The sequence below is a fragment of the Oryzias latipes genome, chromosome 21, assembly GCF_053564925.1.
Source record: "Oryzias latipes strain Hd-rR chromosome 21, Olatipes_Hd-rR_3.1".
NCBI lineage: Eukaryota > Metazoa > Chordata > Actinopteri > Beloniformes > Adrianichthyidae > Oryzias > Oryzias latipes.
Window position 1 is genome coordinate 5,396,728 of NC_136257.1, and position 19,429 is coordinate 5,416,156.

The following is a 19,429-nucleotide window of genomic DNA, read 5'->3' on the forward strand; positions in this document are numbered from 1 at the left end:
GCTTTTAATGTTTAATAGGAGATGGTGAAAGTGCAGATGAGCAGGGAAGGAGAATAGTACGGAGCCCCTAAAGGGCCATTGATGAAAAAAACTTTTAAGTAAAAAAATTTTTTTGAACTAAAAAAATAAAATAAACAACTAACTGGTGCGCACCCGTTAGTTTTTTGTTTTTGTTTTGTTTTTAAGTTAAAAAAAAAAATTTTACATTAATTTTTTTTCATCAATGGCCCTTAAGGTGCTCCGTAGAATAGTAATTAAGATATTCTGTCATGACTGGCTAGGCAGACCCAGATGCTGGAACCCGGAATGATGACAGGAGGTGAGTTATGGCAAGAAGTGGGTTTATTGATTCAGCTGGTGATGTAATCTTGGTACGGCAGGGAGGCGACGTGGCTGGAGGGAGTCCGGGGATCTGAACACCAGACGAGGACAGGAGGTACCGCCGGACCGTGGCGTAAGACGTGGCTTGATGTTCGACCAAAGGCTCCACTGAGAAGGTGAGTTTCAGGAGGGTTTCTGCTCGGCGAATCAGCTTTGCCGTCCACTCGTGGGAGTAGGTATTCCTGGAACAGGACAAGAGGTTCGTGAGACGAAGACGAGGGATTCTTAACATGAGACGAACAGAAGCCAGACTAAGCACCATTAGAGGCAACGAACTCGCGTTGAATACTGGTCCTGGAGCTCCTTATGAAGATCTGGCAGGCTGATGAGTAGAGTGGCAGCTGCGGTGAATTAGGCCAAGCAGAGGGGAGAGGGGGGAGTCTGACAGAGGCACCATGACATATTCAAACTGAAAGAAAATTCAAAGCAGAGAATGTCAAAACTCCTGCCTTTGGAAATGTGGGCAGGGAGGACTAAACACTTACCGTTTACTTTTTCCCCCAAATGCAAACCAAAAATTAACTTTATAAACCACAGCATACTTGTTTCAAATTCTATATCTTCATTTTTATTTCAAAGAATATTTGTGAGTTTGCTCCATTACAAAAGTATTTTTAAAATACTAGATCAAAGAATTTTTCCAGAAATATCTTAAATATACAGCATTATACATGTCTGAAGAATGGAGGGATAGAAGTTGCTTGCCGAAGTCGCATCTATGTTATTGCATTTCTATTGACAACCAAAAAAAACAAAAACAAGGCATTCAATGGCAAGTAGCTGTGACCAAAGCCAAGTTGCAACTTTAATCAATAATAAATCCAAGTATTTTACATCTAATATACAACGTACTTAATTAGAATGATAAATGCAAATATATAAACAAATCTGGTTAAAATGATAAATGGGTGAGCTACACCAATCCTGTTTTAATATCCCATCTTACAAAACAGCTCGTTTTCTGTGTCTTCAACATGTTTCTAAACATTTTTGTTTACATTTTACCAAAAAAGAACAATAATAAAGACGCAGTTTTGAAAATTATGCATGTATATAGATCTCTTTCTTTAAATACATAGATTATAAATCAAAATTGGAACTAAATCTGTGAAACTTTGCATCTTTAAACAAATGTGGAATTTACCAGCTTCCACCGGCTAGAAGAGTTTCCACACAAAGAATTCAGATGCTTTAACCGTTTGAAGATGCAGCATTTTGTCAGCCTCACACACGCACACACACACACCCACACACACAAAGACTGATAATCATTTACCCTAAAATGTACACAACCCGTTACTTTATCAAAGAAACTAAGATGGGAAGGTCTAACACACAAATATGGAAGAAACACAAACGCATACCGCACACGCTCTGACACACTTGACTTAAATATCTGAAATAAAACTACAACATGTAAAGCAGTGAGTGATGGACGCCTATTTCTGAGCCTATTACACCAGTATAACTCTTGCACATTCATACAGTATCTCAGCACCACACAATGCACAGAGTATTTGCAGTGATGGTTGAGGTACAAAAAAAAAAAAAAAAAAAAAAGGGAGCAATTAAGGTCATTGGAAGGTAAGAGCAATGTGATTTTACTTTGTTTTCCCCTTTTCCAGATGGAGTTTAGAAGGAGAATCAAGTCAGAAAAGGTGGAGATCACAATGATTCATGAGAAATAAGGGGAATCTGACCCATCAATGTGCACAAAAAAAAATGTTTTTTTTAAAATAAATCTTGGTATCGACTGATCCCCATCAGGGCTGTTTGCTCTGGATTTCATTCAAGCTAGTTGTACCTTTGAACATCTGATAGAAGACAGTTCAGGTGTGAATGGCTTATGTCCTGCAGGACTTAAACGACTATCTAGTGATGCCATGTGTTTGGTTTGTGTCCAGTGTTCAAAGCTCAGAACAACAAAGACTAAAAGCTGATGTCATCTTAATGATCATTGGGAAGAACATGACAACAAAAAAGATACGAGTAATTCAAATGCGGAATTCTTTTAAAAGAAATTTAGAAATACCACATCAATTCAACTGTAAATGAATCTAAATTTCAAAAATCAATGCTTAGTCCACATACTTGCTGATCCATGAAAACCAACTTTTCTCATTTGAAGGACAGAAGGAAACACCTGGAATCAGGTTTAAGCCCTGTGCACACAGTGGCACAGCAGACTATAGTGTTACAGACAAACGTGGATGATAAAAGTTCAGCATTGTGGTTTGTCCAGTTTGACAGAGAAATAAGGCCAAAGGGAATCATCCGACAATGTCATACAAGCTCTCAAAACCAAAACCACTAGCTGGTATAGATAAAGATGCAGGGAGAATGGCGGTCAGAGGTTTACAGCAGGGGTTGCTGATAATACGTCGCCTGCTGCTGCTGGGGGACCTGGTGAGGAGGCCCGACTACAGGATGGTTGACTGGAGGCATGTTAGAGTTTGGATAGGCCGACATATCCATGGCCACGCCTGCATGGTGTGCGTAAGGAGCTTGGTTCATGTACTGAGAGTTCATCCCACTGTTAGAAAGAACAAACACAAAGAGGAAAATTTGGGATAATGGTTAAATGGTTGAGTGGGACCTGGCTGCAGACGAGATGGCACCTGACTGACATCCTTGGCCACAAGTTTAAAACATACGTTAACCGCCAAAGTGTTCAAAACTGTAAAAAAAAAAAAAAACTTTTATTAAAGCTTTTTAAAAAGGGAAAACAAATGTACCGTAAATTCCGGACTACACAGCGCACCCGATTATTAGCCGCACCCACCCATTTTCACGCGTTTAACTAATTTTATACATACACAAGCCGCGTCGGGGTACAAGCCGCATGAATTAGGCAACATTGTCATCCTGGCGGATCACTTCCTGACTCTGAGTGTAAGTGTGATTTATTAGCACACAGTGGGTGGAGTCAGTTTTGCCTCAGGCTCATGTATTTGAGTCTATCTGCATCTGCCAAACAGTATGCACCTCTATTCTGTTCACAAGTTCCTCAGTTATGGTTTTTATTTAATTTATTTTTTTTAACTTATTGACAATCTAGGTATCATACATAAAATTACAAACAGTAACCATATAATCAACATTACATCCCTCAGTTATGATGAGGAAATTTACATCCGCGATCCCCCATTTCCCATGAGTCTTAGGGGCTAAAGGCGGGGCCAACGCCCGGCTCGCCATTCTGTTGTACGTGTTTAAGAATGAGCAAGTATCAGCAGTTCATGGAGGGGTGAACGGGAAAAGCTCTCCTTCCGCTTGTGTCGCGGCAGCGTTATGGGAGTAACAGGCCTGGTTAAAAAACACGCTAGTAAAATAAAGCGCGCGCCTCCTCGCGGCGGCGCGTGGGTCAGAAGTTTCCTTCCACAACAAACACTTGCTCCGCGGACGCCTCGAGTAAGCCCTGGCTGCAGCCTGCAGAATGGCTCGACGCCTCCGCGCTACCGCGCGCTCCTTGTCTCCCCTTCCTATCTACTCCGACACCTCTGGCCAGGGCGGCTTCAAGGAGGAGCGCTTCGTCCCCATTGCGCCGGTGAACGGAGCAAATCGTGTCTGTGCAGAGCAACGTTTTGTGTATGAGGGGCGGATGCGTTGTTACGTGTGGGAGCCTTCAGACTGCCATCGGCCCCGCAGCTCAATCAGCAGGAGAAGATGTCTCCAGCTCACACGCAGGCTGTGAGCGTTTCAATGCAAAACTCCGCTCAGTCCTTAATAACCGTTAAAACGATCACGTCAATTTGTGTTTCCAGTCGTGTCCCGAAAAAATAAAGGCTGATATTATTGCCACATATTTACGTGCAGCCAGCCGAGTCACTATGACTCAGAGGTAAATGCACTCCTGAGCATGCGCTGTTCTCTCCGTCACGCAGCTGACCGGCTTTTCCAAACCCGTTGGTGATTTTTTCACGCTGCTTTTAACGATTGCTTTTAACTTGAAAGCTTCATCATATTGTAGCGGCGATCACGTGCACGTTGGGTCTAATGGCACCAAAGGATTCTGGGATGCGGCTGGACATGCGTGTTTCGTTTTGTTGAACCATGACTGAAGTGTCTAAGACCTGAAGTGAGGTCCATGCTGTTTGGCTGCTCAGAGGTGTGTTGAAAAATAAATGACTCGTGTTTGATGTTAGAGAATTCAAACCATTCACAGTGTCCGAAAATACGTACACGGCGGCCGCCAATAAAATCCATAAATTAGCCGCGTCACTGAATAAGCCACACCGCTGTAAGCGCAGGAAAAAAGTAGCGGCTTGTAGTCCGGAAATTACGGTAACTGTTTGGGTTGCCAGTTAAAATAACGGGTTTTTTTGAGTGACATGAAGGGACGTAAAGTTCTGGCCAGTGATGTCTGCAGCCAGCTCCTCCTGATTTGATATGATTGAATTAGCCTCGACGTCAGTGGCGGATGGGCAGTCACTGACCTCATGTACATGGGCTGAGCAGCTGAGATGTTGGGGGGCAAGGACTGTAGAGGTCCAGGCTGGTCACTGTAGGGTTGTGCAGGAGGGGCCTGCTGCATTCCTGTAGTCATGTAGGGGGCACTAGGTGGTCCAATGTAACCCTGGGGGCGGGGGGACAAAAAAAAAAAAAGAACAAAGTTTGAGTTAATGCTTAAGGAATAATCATTCTATTTTCTTTGATTAAATGAGAAGAAAGACCAGTTAATTGATCTCTTAGCTAAGGACATAAACAGAATAGGGACAACCCATTATAAAAATGAAAAATACCCTTTATAGTTTAAGCTTTTACCGTTTGATTCAAATTTTTTTTTAAACTAAAGGTTATGATGATAAACTGCTAGTGATTTACACACTTTTGCAGTAGCTAAGCTATACAGAACTTCATCTAATAAACCAAGAGAAGGAAAATGAACTGCAAACCATCAGTCAGTAAGTAGAAAAAGTCACAATAATCGCCTTGAATCTAAGCACCAAACTAGAGCATCGTTGACCGTTTGGTATTTTGATCACAAACTCCAACCGAATCTCAAATTACACAGAATTGCACAAACGAAAAACCAGTAATAATATACTTCAACATCAATCAATAAATCAATTCAGTCCCATATACTGGACACATTTCTAAATGTCTGAGAAGAGATAAAAATACATGATTGATGTCAGAAACACAGCATCCACAAAGGGAAAAAACAATGTAAAAAACGTTTTAAAAAAAAAAAAATTAAGGGGTTGTTGAATAAATATTGAACCTAATTTTAAATAGGAGAAAAAAACATTTTTGTCCACTTTTGTGGATTTGTCGTGTGTGTTCACACAAATAGACCACATTGTCCTGTGTGTATGTATGGCTGAGCCAAAATCACAGACAGTTTTAAATGAGAAAAAAGTTCCCAACAAACCAACCGTCAAGTAAGAATACACAAACTTCAGTTATTGGTTTTATTGAACATTTATAGTCAATCTCGGTTGGAATCCACATTTAAATAATGCATGACCTCCACAGCCTCCATTGATTCAACACATGTGACCCGAGAGAAAAATATGGAGTTAATTCAGTCTCAGTAATCAGAAATGCACACAACCGGTTTCACAAATACACACGCACTGATTCACAAATGTAATTTTACGCAAACGTGCAATATTCATTTGGAAATGCAAACGTTGTGTTTCACAAATGCACACCCTGTGTTTCACACATGTACAATAAGTGTTTCTCACAAATGTGCACACTGTGTTTCACAAAAACACAATATATTTTTCAGAAATTCACAATCAATTTTTTAGAAATGCATAATAGATGCTTCACATAGATGCTTCAATCAAACTCATCAGCAAAGCTGCAAAAAGTCTAAGAAGCCATTTGATTGTCTGAAAGCGAGCACGCCTGCTTTGCTGATGAGTTTGATTGACAGATTCATCAGCCAATGGTGACAGTAGTTGACCAGCAGCGTGAAGGGAGTCTCAATATTCACCACAGAAAAATCTCTCACAAATGTGGGGAGATTCACAAATGAGAGCGGGTTTGGTAATGCACATTCTAAAATTTGCACAATATGTGAGTTCATATTACAAGTATACATAAAACTGATGTTTGTGAAGAATCTATTATGCATTTCTGAAAAATTGATTGTGAATTTCTGAAAAAATATATTGTGTTTTTGTGAAACACAGCGTGCACATTTGTGAGAAACACTTATTGTGGATGTGTGAAACATAACGTGTGCATTTCCAAATTAATATTGCACGTTTATGTAAAATTACATTTGTGAATCATTTCTGATTATTGAGACTGAATTAACTCCATAGAAAAAGGCCTCTGTACAACCCTGAGAATTGATATTTGATTGTTTTAAAGCTGAAATGCACATTAAAACACTTGAAGTATGACTTGCTGCCAAAAAACCTCAAAAACAAAACAACCCGAAATGCTCATCATTCTAACGGAATTGCTATTTCAATAAGTCAAGTTCAAGAGTTTATTTTGGTTTTAGGTAATTTTTTAATTCTTTTTCTTTTATGTCAAAGATTTGACAAAAATTTTAAAATAAACATTTCGTGTTGAATTGGATATTGAATCAAATCATGCAGATAGGTGTAATTTAATGTTTTATCATGTTTATCATTTATGTTTCACATCAGGACTTGGTTTCTTACACTTTTCATTTTACGTTTTTCCTCTCCAGTTCCATTAAATAATGACTTGATTTGGCTTCAACTCACAATGCTAAAGTTCCACTCAGATCATCTTTTGTAAAAGTGCCCCAGTGGTCTTTTAATTATTCTATTTTTAGCCAAAAAAAAAAAAAAACTCATTTTCTGCAGAGCGGCAGGAATTCACTCGATACTCGCCTCTGAGTTGTGGGCAGGACTGTGGTAGTAAGCTCGCCCCCACTTCCCGTCACCCATCTGTTTACACGCTCTCCTGCTAGCTTACAGCCCCTTTACAACCCCAACCTTACATTAGCAGTGCAACAAAAATGGTGATTATTATAGGAGCTATTCAGATGTACAGTTTAGATCCTGATTCCAGCTCAGACGAGGAAAACAAAGACGTCCATGGATCTGTCTCTCTGCAAGTGGAATGGAGCAGAGAAGGGGGCTTTTGGCCAGCCCAGCGTATTTTCTACATAACAAACATACTTGTCTGCTCCTGATTCACACCGATTTGAATGAGGAATTACTTAAGAAGGCAATTTTGAGCCCAATTGTCAAAAACACAATTTTCATCAGAGTGGGTTTTTAAGACGGCATGAGGGTCTGATCAAAAACATCCTTCGTGGACAATGTTCAAAAAGTATTAAGGGGCCCATGCCATTCAAAACAGTTTTTTTTTTTTAGCTTTTAAGAATATCTTTGGGAAAAGAAACCCAAAAGCTGTATTTTGATCTGTTCACATATTTCTGAGCATTCCTCTAAAAAAACCTGCTCTCTGAGCACCAGCCCCCACCAACAAATAAACCAGGGTTCTCACGAGCTGACGTCGGCCAGTGAGAACAGCCCCTTCCAGGAAGAGTCAGCGCCGCCCCCAGACTAACACCAGCACATGCCCACTTTTTTCCACGGAGCTAGAGGTGTTTGGCGAAAACTCTTTCCTTTTCTATGCACAATATGAACATCTACCTTAGCAAAAGGTCGAGACGCAGATAAGCTGCCGAGACAGGCATGACGTCATGAAATGGGCGACACCCCCCAAGGAGAGAAAGGCTGGGCCTCTGCAGCGAGTTAACCGGTTGTCCGAGACAACCAGATTTCATTTTGGTATTTTTCGATTATTTTTCCAAGTTTCAAGGGTTAGTTTTTGGCAACCTCTGAATTGAGACGTATGCAGCAAATTCCTTCCACTGACAAACGAAGTGCGTGCATGCTAGCGAATCCTTTCTGTTTCTACATGCGCAATTTTCAATAAAGATTATTCAAATGAAGGTGTCGAACAACAGTCCCTGGCGCGACTCCAAAACACGCAAAAAGATTTAAAACACAATCATAAAACACTATAACTTTCACTCATAACAGAACAGACTAACATGAGCTGAAAAAAAACTTTCCATGGGATTGATGAGATATTTTAAATTTTTACATCAGTCTTTGTATTTTATATTCTTTAAGCAACACTGATCAAAACCAAAGAAAAAAAAGAACCAATTTATTTAAATCTATGTAAAGATACTAGTTATAAAGATATTAGTTTCAGGTTTTTGGCAATACTTTGTGTAACCAGATGCTTCAATATTTAGTAAAATGTTTGTTTTTAATATTTAAAGAGTGTTTTAAATGTCCATCATAAGAGGCAGTTGATATTAGATGTATAGAAGAAATAAAGATGTAAGTATTGACATCTGAGTTGGTTTCGTTGCTATTGAATATTGGTATCCAAGGACAATCAAAAATTGGGGAGGACAACTAAGTTTACTTGCCAAGACAACCATTTTTTTCCCGTATTTCTCGAGTCGTCTAACTTTTGGGTTGGAAAAGAACTCAAATTCAAATAAAAGTTTTTATTTTAAATCAGGGTTTTTTTGTGTGTGCCAAAAATAAATTATATTATCATATCCATAGATATTGTTAACTATAAAAGGTTTAAGAATAGCACGATATAGGGCCTTTAAATATAGGCAGCTTAAAGGGAACATGTAGGTTTTTGTTCTGACCTGCATGGACATAGAAGAGCCAGCTGAAGCATACTGCGCCTGCATCTTGGGGTAGGTTGAATAGAAAGGAGCTTCGTTCATGAGTTTGTTGTAAAGTTCCAGAGCCTCCAGAACTTTCACATTCAGTTCTGACAACTCTGAGTGACTCCTGGAACAAAAACAAATATTTATTGAGCAGCAGTTCATATTTCAACTGGGATATTGTTACCAAAGCCACATCGGAAAAAAAAAAAAACCTGTCAATCCCTTGAAGCTTCTCATCAATCAGTGGGTTCATCTGTTCACATGAAGCTGTTCAATCAAAAAACAACAGATGGGGGAAGAAAACAAAATTTAAGAGAAGGCAGAAAAGCGTTACCAGTCAAACACAATGTGAGGAAATATAAGAATATACCTTCCAGCTGGAGCAGCTCTGCGGAGTCAGGAGTCGGATCAGCAGGATCTGCATTCCGTAGCAGTGCCAGGGTTCTGTCCATCTTCAACTGCAAACAAAGAAAAAAAACCCACAGAGATTTGAGATAGTAATATAGTTTGAGAGAAGTAAATGAGACGCTTCAGAGGAACCAGATACCTCATCAATATAAACAGGCTCCGGCTCTACTTTGACATCATGATTTGTTTCCTCGGGAATGACTGTATTTTCAACAAAAGCAACTGTGAAGGAATCAGATTTAGATTTTAGTGACAGCCCACTGTCGGGTGTGTGTGTGTGTGTGTGTTTCCATGCATGCTGCTAAATCGACTACAGGTGTGGCAGTCAGCAGTCAGCTGAAAAAGCTTACCTGGCTCTGGCTCCGCATTCAGATTCGTTGAAACAAAGTTGGATGGGAAAAGACCAACTCCCTTGTGGTTCTCTCCTTTCCACCAGTTTGGATCACTGTAAATCAAATCAAATCAACCTTTATTTGTGTAGCACTTTTACAACAACACATGTCACTCAAAGTGCTGTGCATAAAATACAATAAAATTTAAAAACAAGATGACAAGACAAACAGTGCCGACACCCCCCCCCACCCCCCAAACACACACAGACACAAAAGGTTAAGAACCTGACACCTGGCAAAGATTGCGTTTGCCCAAGCGGATGCAACTGAACCAAGAACACAGTTTGACCGTTTAATTTTTGTCACGGTGGCAGCAGCAACAAGGAACCCGAAACAGTTTGATTTATGTCAAGTGTTTAGTTGACTAATGAGACATTGGATTAGATGTGTACAACAACTAGCACTTTTAACTAATAAATACATTTGAGGAAAATTAGATCTAGCGCCTTTGCTTGTAATCGTTTTAAGTTATATTTAATCAAATGTAACAGTCTATATTTATGCAGATTTAGTTACAACAAGGTGTTTATATTCCTTTTTAATTTTTAAAATGTGAGGTCAGTGTATTTGCTATTTCCATCTTTACACGGTTATACGGTAAAGAATTACCTGTCATCCAAAATGATAATGAGTTCTCCAGCTTTGAAGGTCATTTCGTTATCTTCAGCTGCTTCGAAGTCGTAAAGTGCTCGCACCTTCCGGACCTCCTGCCCTCCACCACCATTAGAGTAGCTCGGTGGGTCAGAGGTTAGAGGTCGTGTCTCTGCTTGTTGCTTCTGCTCCTGCAGGGACAGCTCGATGGCTGGGTGGGTTAATTCAAAGAAAGGTAAAACAAAACAAAAAAGTTAACATATAAATTCACACACACTCATTGGATACATGTTTTCAAACTGTTGTCTTTTTTTAATTCGATGAATTAGACTGACATCAATGATAATGGAGCAACAGAGGAAATCTGGCATCCAGCTATACCTTTGGCAAGGTCGTCATCGTCTGATGGTTTGCTTACAGCCGGTGTGCTGACCTTTGTGGTGGAGCCCTGTGGTCAAAGACAGAAAGGTAAGGTCGCACATTTGAGTGGGTGCCTAAACACGCAGGTCAAAAACAAAGACCCAAAGCCCCCCCGAGTAGCACACAGAGTTCAGAGCTTTGCCACTGACACTCATACACGTAGATGGTAATACAACTGCTATAAGAAAAAACAGCTAAAGTTTGTAGGATTTTATTTCGGTTATTGTTAAATAGATGTTTGGCAGAGTCTTTTCTTCTTTGTGCAAGCCCTCAAATCAGAACAGCAAGAAGCAATTCAAAATCTTATCCCAAACCTGAAAGCACTTTTACAGCCTCTGCTGAGTGTGGCTGAATTCAAAAGGGAAAAATATCAGTCCTCAACTGACATTTATCTTCAGAAAAGAGGACGGGTCAAAGTAAATGCTGCGACAGCTTGAGTTCCCACTGCCTCCTGCTATTTGCTTATGAGAAGATGCCCGTTAAATGTCATCCCCGCTGCTTCGTGTGTCACCAGCCCTAGAGTGAGGCAAATCCGCTTACCCTTTCTCACAACACATAGTGCAGAACATTACAACAAGCATATGATGCACAGCTGGTGGCAAAACAATGAAAAATACTTCAAATGATTTGTACAGCACAAAGACACTTATTGAAGACCCAGTCTGATAAAAACATATGATTTTGGTGTTAATGAATATGTTCTTGTAGCATTTTTATGATGATGGCAGACATATATTAAGAAAATTAAACTTAAAATCGCATTTCTGACTATTTATACATTTCTCTGGCTTAAAACTGTACAGCTGGATAGCTACAATATTGCTCGCCACTTTTGTTGCACCGGCAATGTTAGGTTGGGGCTGAGAGGCTGTAAGTTAGCCGGAGAGAGTAAGCAGATGGGTGATGGGAAGTGGGGGCAGGGTTATTTCGCGCCAACAATCTTCAAGCAAACCTCAGAGGTGAATTTCTAATGAACTCTTGCGGCTCTGCAGAAACTGTCATTTTGGCAAACAAGGACATTATCATAACTAAAAGACAACTGGAGAAGCTTTTAAAACAGATCAAAGGATGATTGGAGCGGGCCTTTAACTCTTTTTTCTACAGGGCAGCAACACAGATGACGCATATGTGGGCCGGTTGCTTCAAAACAATCTTAAGAGTAAAGTCCACAAACACTCGTGACGAATATCCAGTTACCTAACCAATTAGGAAAGAAATAAAAAGGTACAAACAAAAGCTAGAGGACGATTTATTGTGACACTAAAATACATCCCAGGATTTTTACGAACATATTTTGAATATAATTTAAAGTAAAGTTTGCGTTTGCCTAATAGCTTCTAAAGCTTTCATTAAATTCAGTCCAGACCTTTAGGCAGTGACAGAAGGAGCAATTAATGCATCAATATTTCTGAGGTCCACACTCATTTATTAGGAGTTGAAAACCATCTAAAGCAGGGGTGGGCAAACTGCGGCCCGCCTTCATGTTTGGTCCGGCCCACTGAACAATATCAGAGAACCATGTTTATTTATTTTTATCTGGCAACACGATCAAGACGCGCATAGAACGTGACATTTTATTCCCCCCCTTTTGCAGTCTGTGCTCCAACCTGAAACCCTCTAAAATCTGTCAAACAGAACAGAGACAGTCTTCCCTTTCTACGTCGTAGTTCATCTTTCCCGGTTTTAATCGTTCTTTTAGAGCGATTATGCTGCTGTTTTTTAAAACAGCGCATCCTGTTCTGTGTCCTGATTGGCTGGAGACCCTGTCAATCAATCTCCTCCGTGTGTCTCCTGTACAGAAACGTGGAGCTCTTCAGATCAGAAATCTGGGATCGATCAGATCTTTGTTTTCATTCTAAGATCCTGGACTTAATTTCTATGAAGGTTTGAGAATTGAAACAAGAGAAAAGGGTGAAAATGTTCTGTCTGAGAAAAGTGTATACTCTGTGGATTTCACTGATCACGGGTTATTTTTAGAACGTAACTCCTGCAACAAACAACGGAACTCTGTACTGGTGAAAAGGTAACACAGATATATGCGTAGCTGCAGCAGAAGACATAGAAATGTGCTTTTTTCATTATTACTGGACGCCAAACAGACGTGCAGGACACAGCTGTTCAGTTTCAGCGCAAACTGTGAGACGTGTGAGGAGCTGCAGCCATCAACATCTCAGCGGGAAAATGACGGCAGAGGATCCACTGGATCCATCCAGAGGATCCATTGGTTTTTCTTTTTAATGCATCAGTATATTTTTTCCTGACTTTTTGTCTTTGAAAATCACAGTTATTTGGTCTTTTTTTATTTCATAAATAGTGTTATTTATTTTATTAAAAGGATCATGATTTAAGAAAACTTTAGTTTAGGGCTTTACAATAAAAGAAAGATAAAAGAAGTTAAGAGTTTTAAAGAAACAGAGTTATTGTTTGGGGCCCCGCTTTGGCATCCATGTGGTGTTGGAAGATTTGTTGTTTTTTATTCTTCCTATTATTCAAACACCACATGAACGCAGCATTTCTCTTAAGTTTTACACGAGGTACATCAAGCCGTTGGTGCAATTGGCTCTAAAATGAGAACGCAGTTTTTAAAATATAATTTCCAATCCAAATGTTTTCATCCAGATTCCATGTTATTTCTTTGTCACTCCACGCATCTGCTCCTGGTCCGGCCCTTCTATCCAATTTGAGAACCCCGTGTGGCCCGCCAGTCAAAAAAATTGCCCACCCCTGATCTAAAGAAACAACTGCGAATATATTTTAGCTCCTTGTACTAAAAATATATGACGCTACCATTGCACGAAGCCAAGTCTGAATTTAGAGGAAAAGACTGGCTTGAGAGGGGCTACTTGGAGGATTTCTCCCTTCAGCTAAAACACAAAATGACAGTAGAACATTAAAACAAAAATCTGCATCACAGCTGAGTCTCAGTGTGGTGTACTGTAAATATACCAGAAACTTTATAAAAGCCACCCTCATGTTTAAGTGGGACTATAGCCTGACCTCTTTCACATAAAGGAGGATGTAAAACCTTTGGAGCAAAAGCTCATTGTTTGAATGAGTCCAACACACCTGTGATGACGCGGTGGGGAAGGTGATACCCTCTTCTTTGAGGGACTTTATAGTAGCACTAATCAGGCTGAGCTGCGGATCCTTCTGAAAGTCCTCTGCCCACTCTACCATCAGGGCCTTCAACCTTTCGCAGACTTTAGGATGGGCCTGCAGTGGACAGAAAACACAAATATATCACACCCAGAAGGAAATCATCATTTTTCTTTCAAAGCAGAGTTCCAAAACAGTTCAAAGTTTTAAAGACGTTTAAAAAAATTAAACACATCTACTTTTTATTTAATCTTTTAAGACGTTTAAGGGCCAACATGACTGTTGATTCTATTATAAAGGAATAAATAAAAGATAAATAGCACATAAATTTTAATAAAAATAGGAGAAAAAAGGACTCACTCTGCTTAAAACAGATCTCACTTCACTGGCAAAATCTCTTGAGCAAATTTCCAAATGAAATATTTTGCCACAGTTTGAAACACAAGCGCCGAGCAACTGTGAGGGAAAAGACAACATTTCAGTGTTTTCTACTACACAGGACATCTGCATTACAGTCTCATTTAAAAACAGGTTTTCCCGTACAAAGAAAGTATTTTTTCAGTTCAAATTAGATTTAAATGCTACTTGTCCTGCTGTTGTTTAAGTGTGTGAAAACAGATCTAAACCTAGAACCATTTTCCTCCTTACGACTAATATCCTTCAAGCTTACTGAATGTCTTTTGAATAGTCAACACTTGATTAGTTTGAATTAAAATCAGCAAAACTTGACCAAAAAAATGCATTATTGAAACTGTGGTTGAAGTTAGCCTATTTTTACAATTGGTGTTGTATTTTGGAAATATTGTATCACCTAAATATTAGTTTATAATTCCACAAATATGAAACTGTCACCCTGACTATCCCAAGTAAATCACACACACAAATATAACACATAAAATAATCCCACTTTTGAATTGTGTCGGTAATTTTCTTTTATTATTTAAAATTCATAACCAACTCACATTGAGGGCTTGCATGGCGACATGAGGCACTTTGTGGTTGACTCTCTTCATTATGGATTTTAAGCTGTCTTTTGCTCTATACCAGGGAAAAACAGGATTATATATATATATATATATATATATATATATACACACACAATTAATGCTATACACTTAAATATATGTGTACAGTTAGTTATTGAATAATTAGAAATTTTTAAACGCATACTTATTACAAAATAAACACAAATTCTTGCAGTTTACCCATTGGATGTCGTTCCAATCTTATCACAGATGTCCAGAATAAGCGCCCAGTCATCTGTTGTGTTGTTTTCATTGGTTGCTTTCTCTAAAAATGTGAAAAAACAACATGCAGTTGAGTGTTAGCAAATCATTACGGTTATCATCACTGCCACCTGCTTTCCAACCCAGTTATTTGAATAACAGAAGTCCTAACCGGCATTTTTCTTAAAGATAAGTGATCCCTGTGAACGAAAAAGTTTAAATATTTTAACAATTTACAGAGTAATTTCTACTTATTTCAGCAAACGGTTGAGTAGAAACGTAGTGGATCAGATCAAAAGTTCTTTTATAAAAGGTATACAACTTATTTATATTGTTTGAACAGCTGGAGAGCACCGGAATTTCGTTGTCACAAGTTTCTTGTGTAACAAGGATAATAAAAGGCTTTCTTATTCTGAAAATCTATTTAATGGTAGGCCAAGGAACAGTGTAGTGAAATAAATAAACTAAAGCTTAGTTAAGTCTATTTATTGTTATCTAAAATGCAAGCGGTTAGGAAATGTTTTTGTTTTGAAAGGAAAGTATAGTTTTTCCAGTTCGTCATTTCACCTATTCATGTATGATCCTGAGAATGAGGAAACTAAATAAATATAAAAACAATCTTCAAAAATCTTTAAGTTCTATAAACCCTCCAAGAGCAATACATTAGTTTTTCCTATATCAAAAATGTAATTCAAACTATGAAAAAGTGAATGATTATATCAACTTTTCAAGCCTTTATGTTTGCAGCTTTCTCATTGCTTATTCTGAAAAATATTGAATGTTCAGCAACTAAAAAGAACATTCAAGATAAAGTCACAATGCTGGACATTCTCAGCTAATAGAACGAGCTGTCCAGCAATGTTGAGTCAGAAATGTCTCAGACATTTTTCATCAAACAAAGAGAGTCACTTTAACCCAACACACAACCAGCCACTGTTCACAGAACATAGACAGTGTTGCTGAGAGGGATACAAATGGTGGATTTGAATAAAATTTGCAACCACATCCTCAATACATGCAGTAGATACCAAAAGTAAAGATTACAGACCTCTCTCGTTGTTTTAAATGGGAAAACTGGCAGAATTGGGGGCTGAAAAATAATACTTTTGCCAGCTATGATTTGACTTGTGAATTGTAAAAAATGATATCTTTTTGTATGTTTTTGTCTTGGAGATGTTTAAAAACAATCAATCTCTTAAAAACATCTAAAAAATTTGCTTGCTTAGTAACATCTCCCTCTCAAAAATCAACCATTTATACTTCCTAAAAGTTAAACATTTCTGAATATTGGGAGCTAGGCTGGAAACTGTGGAGGTTTATTAGATCCCTTTATTGTAAGGAGGCCCCTTAATATTTCAGTAACCAACAATGATTTCCCTCCTAAATCAACGTCGCCAGTAGGAGACGGTTAACTCCTTAATGTAAATTTAAATAAATGTTCATATAGCAGGCTTCCCAACTGTTACACAGTTACAATGCAATAAATTAAAAGGACATTTCTGGCAAAAAGAAAATGAAGGCACAGAAAGCTAGAACAGTTTATTATCAGTAATACATTTTTTCCTAATTTTAGACATTAGGAAAAACCTCATGGTTCTTTTTAACAGTAAAGTCAGCCTGACTATGAGTCACAGCTCTGTAGAACCATGTTTTCCTTCAGCTCTTACAAGTGAAACTACCGGTAACACTATGATGGACTGTTGGATACTAAACAAACAGCTGTAGAATCTTTGCTTAAAATAACACCAAATGACAAAAGGTGACCAAAACAAAGGCAATAGCAGGCACTAAAATAATACAGATACATATGAGAAGTTAGGCCAAGCTTGAGTCCATCCTTGGATGGGATTCCATAAGCATGATGCTTCAGCCCAGTCCCCTTTGGTTAATGTTGATTATTGTAACAACCAATCAAATACACTTCAAACTTAATTAAATGCAGTTTATTATTTGACAAAATAGGTGGTCCTCCGCCCTGCAACAGACTGGCGACCTGTCCAGGATGTACACCGTCTTCGTAGATTGTATCTAAGAGGCCTAGATAAAATCTATTAGTCTGGTTATTTGACTTTTAATGTAACAATAATAGAACTCCAGAGTTTCGGTGTATTTCAGACCTAATTGGACCATGTTATATGCAGATAAAATGAAATATTGATACATAGTGAAATGAAATTAAATATAATTCTATTTCAGAATCAGCTAAGATGACAGTGATCATTTTAAGGCTTAAATAAAACTGTGTGGACCCCTCACTATGACTATGCTGTTTGAAAAACATTGCAAGCTGTTAAAAGGCACTAAAAGGAAAAAAAACACGTTCTGAAATGACCCTAAATACATTCAAAGAGGCAAATACGTGAAAAGTAAATTGCTTAATATAAATGCACAGAAAAGCTGAGCAAGATTAGCATTACATTTAAACTTCTAAACTAAGTGTTAATTAAATTCATTCGAAGATGATTTCGTCCCTTTTTGTAATTTAAGACTATGGCCAGAGAGTAAAATAATATTAAATAAATCTAGAATAAATGTCGTTAGATGTTTAATATCAGAGGAAAGTCTTGCAATAGAAGAACTTCGGGAGGAGAGTTAGCAGACTGTCGACTCGAGTCAAAAAACAAAACCATAACGAATTTCTTTTTTAATGTTGCTGACAGCCAGTTAGTTTGTCTGCTACGTATTAGGAACGGAGTTCAGACGTCTGACACTACAATACAAAAACTGCCAACTCAAAAATATGAATAATAATAATAATAATAATAAATGCGTAACTCTTCGGCGAAGTATAGAAGCTAGGCTAGCGCTAGCTAAGAGTACAGTTGGCCCTCTCAGCTACGCTTATCCCTAAAAGCGGACAAAGAAATAACGTATCACTCACCGACATCTTGGTCAAAAGGATTTGGGGCGAAAAAAGGCATTCTAGCGAATTGAAAATGAAACAAAACCAATCTCCCAGAAAGAAAGAAAAAAGTTTGTTCGCCGACGAGACTAAACCTAAACAAAAAATATCGCTTCCTTATCCATGAAAGCAGCTTCCGGAAACTTAGGTGTCTCCCACAATGCCTGAGCAGGACTGGCCTAATTAGGGTTCCGGTAGCGGAAACAAAACAGTTATTTATACATCTTTTTTTATAATTACGTTTCAAAAAGTGCAGAGTAGTAGATTACCTAATGTAAAACAAACAAAAAACATAGTGTTTCCAACTTCAGCCCTTACCTCATCATCTCCCTGTCCTATGTGAGTTGCTGCCATCTAGTGGAAAAGATACGTTTTTTTTTGTTTTGTCTGTTTGCTTGCGAGTGAAACAAAATCAAAATTCACAACTCGTTAAAAATAGTAGCAGTAGCAGTATTAATATAAGGGTATGATTATTTTAAAATAATATTTTGTGAGGAGTAATGAAAAATTTGAACCGTTTCAAATTTCCTTTCTGAATTTTAGTAGCCCTCAAAAAGTTTAGTTAGGCAGGCAGGCAAGCAGGCAAGCAGGCAAGCAGGCAGGCAGGCAGGCAGGCAGGCAGGCAGGCAGGCAGGCAGGCAGGCAGGCAGGCAGGCAGGCAGGCAGGCAGGCAGGCAGGCAGGCAGGCAGGCGTCAAATAATAGTTTTGGTTAGTTGCTTAGTAAGTGCTGTGGTTTAACACTCACTTTTCCCCATTATTTTTGTGTAACAGTTTTTTTAAACAATGATTCAATTCATATCGTAATTTGTGGTTGACGATATGATTCATAGTTGGTTTTGGTTTCTTTTAAACAATCCCGATCGATCTGCATCACTGACTTAAAATCAATCCAGGACATCTTTAGTGTGACTCAGAGAGAAATACCTGAGTACTGAACAATACAGGTGAAGCTTTTTAGATTTCTTTTATTCCTTGCAAGATAATCAATTGTAACATAAATGTGTACACAAAAAAACAAGAATTAATGGCAAATCCATTCACATTTTAGTTTTATAAAGTTCAGCCCACTGTAATACAAGGAGAACATTATTAAAACATTCTAGCACACTGTATGGTCACATGTCTTTGCAAACTTCAGAGTTTTCATACATCGGACTGTTTGATGGTTTGATCACTTTTGTCTGCCATCATGTGTGTGTTGTCTGCTGTGATGGATCTCGGTCGTTCTATATATAGGTTGATTTGATTTGATTTGATTAACAACTTGCCTCAGACCGATCAATCTGGTTGGATCGTATAGGAATAGAAGTCGATACATTGATTAATCCTTACTAATGAGCAAATCTCATTTTTGGTTGAAAAATA

At 38.5% G+C, this 19,429-nt stretch overlaps 1 protein-coding gene across 1 annotated transcript; it reads right to left on the bottom strand.

Moving 5' to 3' along the window:
- Window positions 1–923: 923 nt before the first annotated feature.
- stam2 (signal transducing adaptor molecule (SH3 domain and ITAM motif) 2) lies at window positions 924–18,400 on the bottom strand. Its single transcript, XM_023950796.2, has 14 exons — window positions 18,043–18,400; window positions 15,141–15,225; window positions 14,898–14,973; window positions 14,296–14,391; window positions 13,906–14,052; window positions 10,801–10,867; window positions 10,438–10,630; window positions 9,787–9,881; window positions 9,576–9,658; window positions 9,399–9,486; window positions 9,241–9,295; window positions 9,005–9,152; window positions 4,818–4,957; window positions 924–2,914 (listed from the first exon to the last, which is right to left on the bottom strand). Exons 1-14 carry the CDS (start codon window positions 18,080–18,082, stop codon window positions 2,737–2,739), a joined length of 1,491 nt encoding a protein of 496 aa, XP_023806564.1. The 5' UTR covers window positions 18,083–18,400; the 3' UTR covers window positions 924–2,736.
- Between the last annotated feature and the right edge of the window lie 1,029 nt (window positions 18,401–19,429).

Coding starts and splice junctions, on each gene's coding strand:
- stam2 (XM_023950796.2), bottom strand. CDS start 18,082: ATGCCTTTTTTCGCCCCAAATCCTTTTGACCAAGATGTCG. Junction 14,392..14,897: donor TCGCCATGCAAGCCCTCAAT/GTGAGTTGGTTA, acceptor TTTCCCTCACAG/TTGCTCGGCGCTTGTGTTTC. Junction 4,958..9,004: donor GCTCTTCTATGTCCATGCAG/GTCAGAACAAAA, acceptor CCCCGCCCCCAG/GGTTACATTGGACCACCTAG.